Below are 2,329 nucleotides of genomic sequence, written 5' to 3'. Positions count from 1 at the left end.
ATCAGCTTGCGCCTCAGTCTCCGGGCCTCTGGGGTCATGCTCGTGGCATTGGGACAGGCTTCCAGTCTCTTCAGCAGCAGCTTCTCCTCATAGATGCTAACAGAGGTATGCTTGGGAGCTCTGGGTTTAGCATCCTTCTCCAGCTGTGGCTTCCTCTTGTCTCGCCCCCTCACCTGCAGCGATGCATTTGACTCTTCAGGATCTTCACTGTCACCTTCCATCCTTTCTGTTTTTTCTTCTTCACTCTCTACCTCTTGCTTGATCTGCTCAGCTGTCTTCACTTTTTTTCTACTTGCTATCACAGTGCCAGCACCAGCTGTCCCACTGGGAGGGGGCACATACTCTATTCCTGGGTCTATGACTCCATCTCCTTCCATTTCCTCATCATCTGTTCAACAGATCAAAATAATCCAGGAAAAAAATGTAAACGTCAAAGCCCCATTTCAAAAAGGGTTGTGACAGGACTTTTCTGCTAAGGAGAAATAATGCGGGTTTACGCAACGCACTCCATTTTCTATATACCTCCTGATTTTGGACAGGAGACACCATAAGGAATCCAATTTCAGGACACAGAATCAATCCTGCTCCTAAAGTGTCTTGCAGTTTGGCATCCAAAAACATGGCACTCCTGAGCTGCAAGTTCATGCTCTTTGACAAGTGTTAAATTGTTGAAAATTCCTGAAGACTGGGGACCAAATGGTCAAGCTGGGGAGCTGTATCTTCAGCTCACATACCCTGGAGAAGTTCTGTTTAAACTGAGGGAACAGTTAGGAGTCACAGAAGCACAGGATTTGTCCCTCTACAGAACTTGACTATCTTTCCTTCCAACAAGAAATGCTTTATTCTTGACTTCCCCAATTAGATTGAGGTCTGGCTCCTTAAGGAGCTAAAAGCATTCAGCCTGCATCACTGCTTTGCAACCTGACTGAAATGTAACATTTGTTAATTGGGATGTTTGAACTTATAGAACTACTGGAACATTACCATGAGAATTAAATTTCTCCCATTTAAGAAACAGTTGAGGCAAAATTAGAGTTGCTATCTAGCAGTGTAATCTGTGTTGCAGTGAAATGCTTATGCTGAGAGGTGCAGCAGTTGCTAGGTGAAATCTTCTACCCGGTGTTTATTCAGGATCCCTCAGAAGACAATAATGGTGGTTCCTTCTGGCCTTAGAAGCTGGCAATACAACTATGGAAAACTAATAAAGATTTACGTGCAACTAAGACAAACAGAATTTTACCACTTACTTTCCATCTTACCTTGAAAACATGCTGCAGCTCATTGGAAGTTTCTTTTTTTTTTTTTTAACATCTTCCTTAACAACTATGTATGGCTTATTATTAAAGAAAAAACATGACATCTCTTACCATGAAACAGAGCCTGTGGTGGCATGACATCTGGGATGAGATCTGCTTCTGAGAGAAGGCTGGGAGTAGCTGAATGCGAGGCTGGAGTGCCAGGAGCAGAGAAGTCCAGAGATGGGGAAGGAGAAGGGCTTGTCAGAGGAGTGCGATCTGAAGAGCTCAAGGAGGAGAAGTCAATCACCTCTCCTTTCTCAAGGACGATATCGGGACGACGGCCTCGACTGGTAAATTTAACAGGAGTGGAGGAAGTACTCCGGTCCAGAAAGCCGGCTGCCTCCTTCTGGGCTCTCCGAATATCCTTGGCTTCCTGAGTGCGAGATCTCTTCTCCTTCAGCTCCATGGCCGATTCGACTGGATTGCGGCTTACCCGCTTCCTAAGTCCTTCCACAGTAATGATGGGATCCAGAGGTGGCTTTGAAGCTGCTAAAGAAGTAGTTTGCTTATTCTAACAGACACTGAGCTCCTGCAGTCACTGGATACATACTATACAGTCAGAAAAACACATTGACCACAAATCTCAGAAGATGTATTTTCAAAATACACAAGAAATTCACTCTGGGACAAGTAGCCAATGCACCACTAAAGCCTCATTTAAGCACCAATTCTGCTCCTCTGCACAGAAGGGAATTTGCATCTAGTGCAGACAAAACATAAAAAAATCCTGCCCAGGGTAAAGAGAGGCAGAGAAATTGTAGATTTTAGCTACAAAAACCTGAACAAATCTCAAAAACCTTTAAATCAGTTAGCACAATGCAAAAAGGCAATAAAATATAACAGGCTTCTCATACTACAGCATATGCAGCATAGTCCTCTTAAATCAAGCACTACAGCAGAGCTAAACTAAGAAAAAAAAAATCACGGCCTGTAACTGTCCATACACACAAACACATTGTTTTAAGTAAACTTTTCTCATGTCTTCCAGCTCTGTCGGCTCTGTCCCAGCTGGGAACCTACACACCACTGGG

At 43.9% G+C, this 2,329-nt stretch overlaps 1 protein-coding gene across 1 annotated transcript in view; it reads right to left on the bottom strand.

The window, feature by feature from the left end:
* Window positions 1-2,329, bottom strand: part of CSRP2BP (CSRP2 binding protein) — a 19,706-nt gene that overhangs the window by 9,529 nt on the left and 7,848 nt on the right. Inside the window, exons 5-6 of the mRNA XM_009329483.1 lie at window positions 1,368-1,787; window positions 3-388 (exon numbers count right to left, since the gene is read on the bottom strand). Of these exons, the coding sequence (XP_009327758.1) occupies window positions 3-388; window positions 1,368-1,787 (806 nt within the window). The remainder of the gene's footprint in view (window positions 1-2; window positions 389-1,367; window positions 1,788-2,329) is intronic.

The sequence above is a fragment of the Pygoscelis adeliae genome, unplaced genomic scaffold, assembly GCF_000699105.1.
Source record: "Pygoscelis adeliae isolate BGI_AS28 unplaced genomic scaffold, ASM69910v1 Scaffold118, whole genome shotgun sequence".
Lineage (NCBI taxonomy): Eukaryota > Metazoa > Chordata > Aves > Sphenisciformes > Spheniscidae > Pygoscelis > Pygoscelis adeliae.
This window is presented reverse-complemented; position numbering and strand designations above follow the sequence as displayed.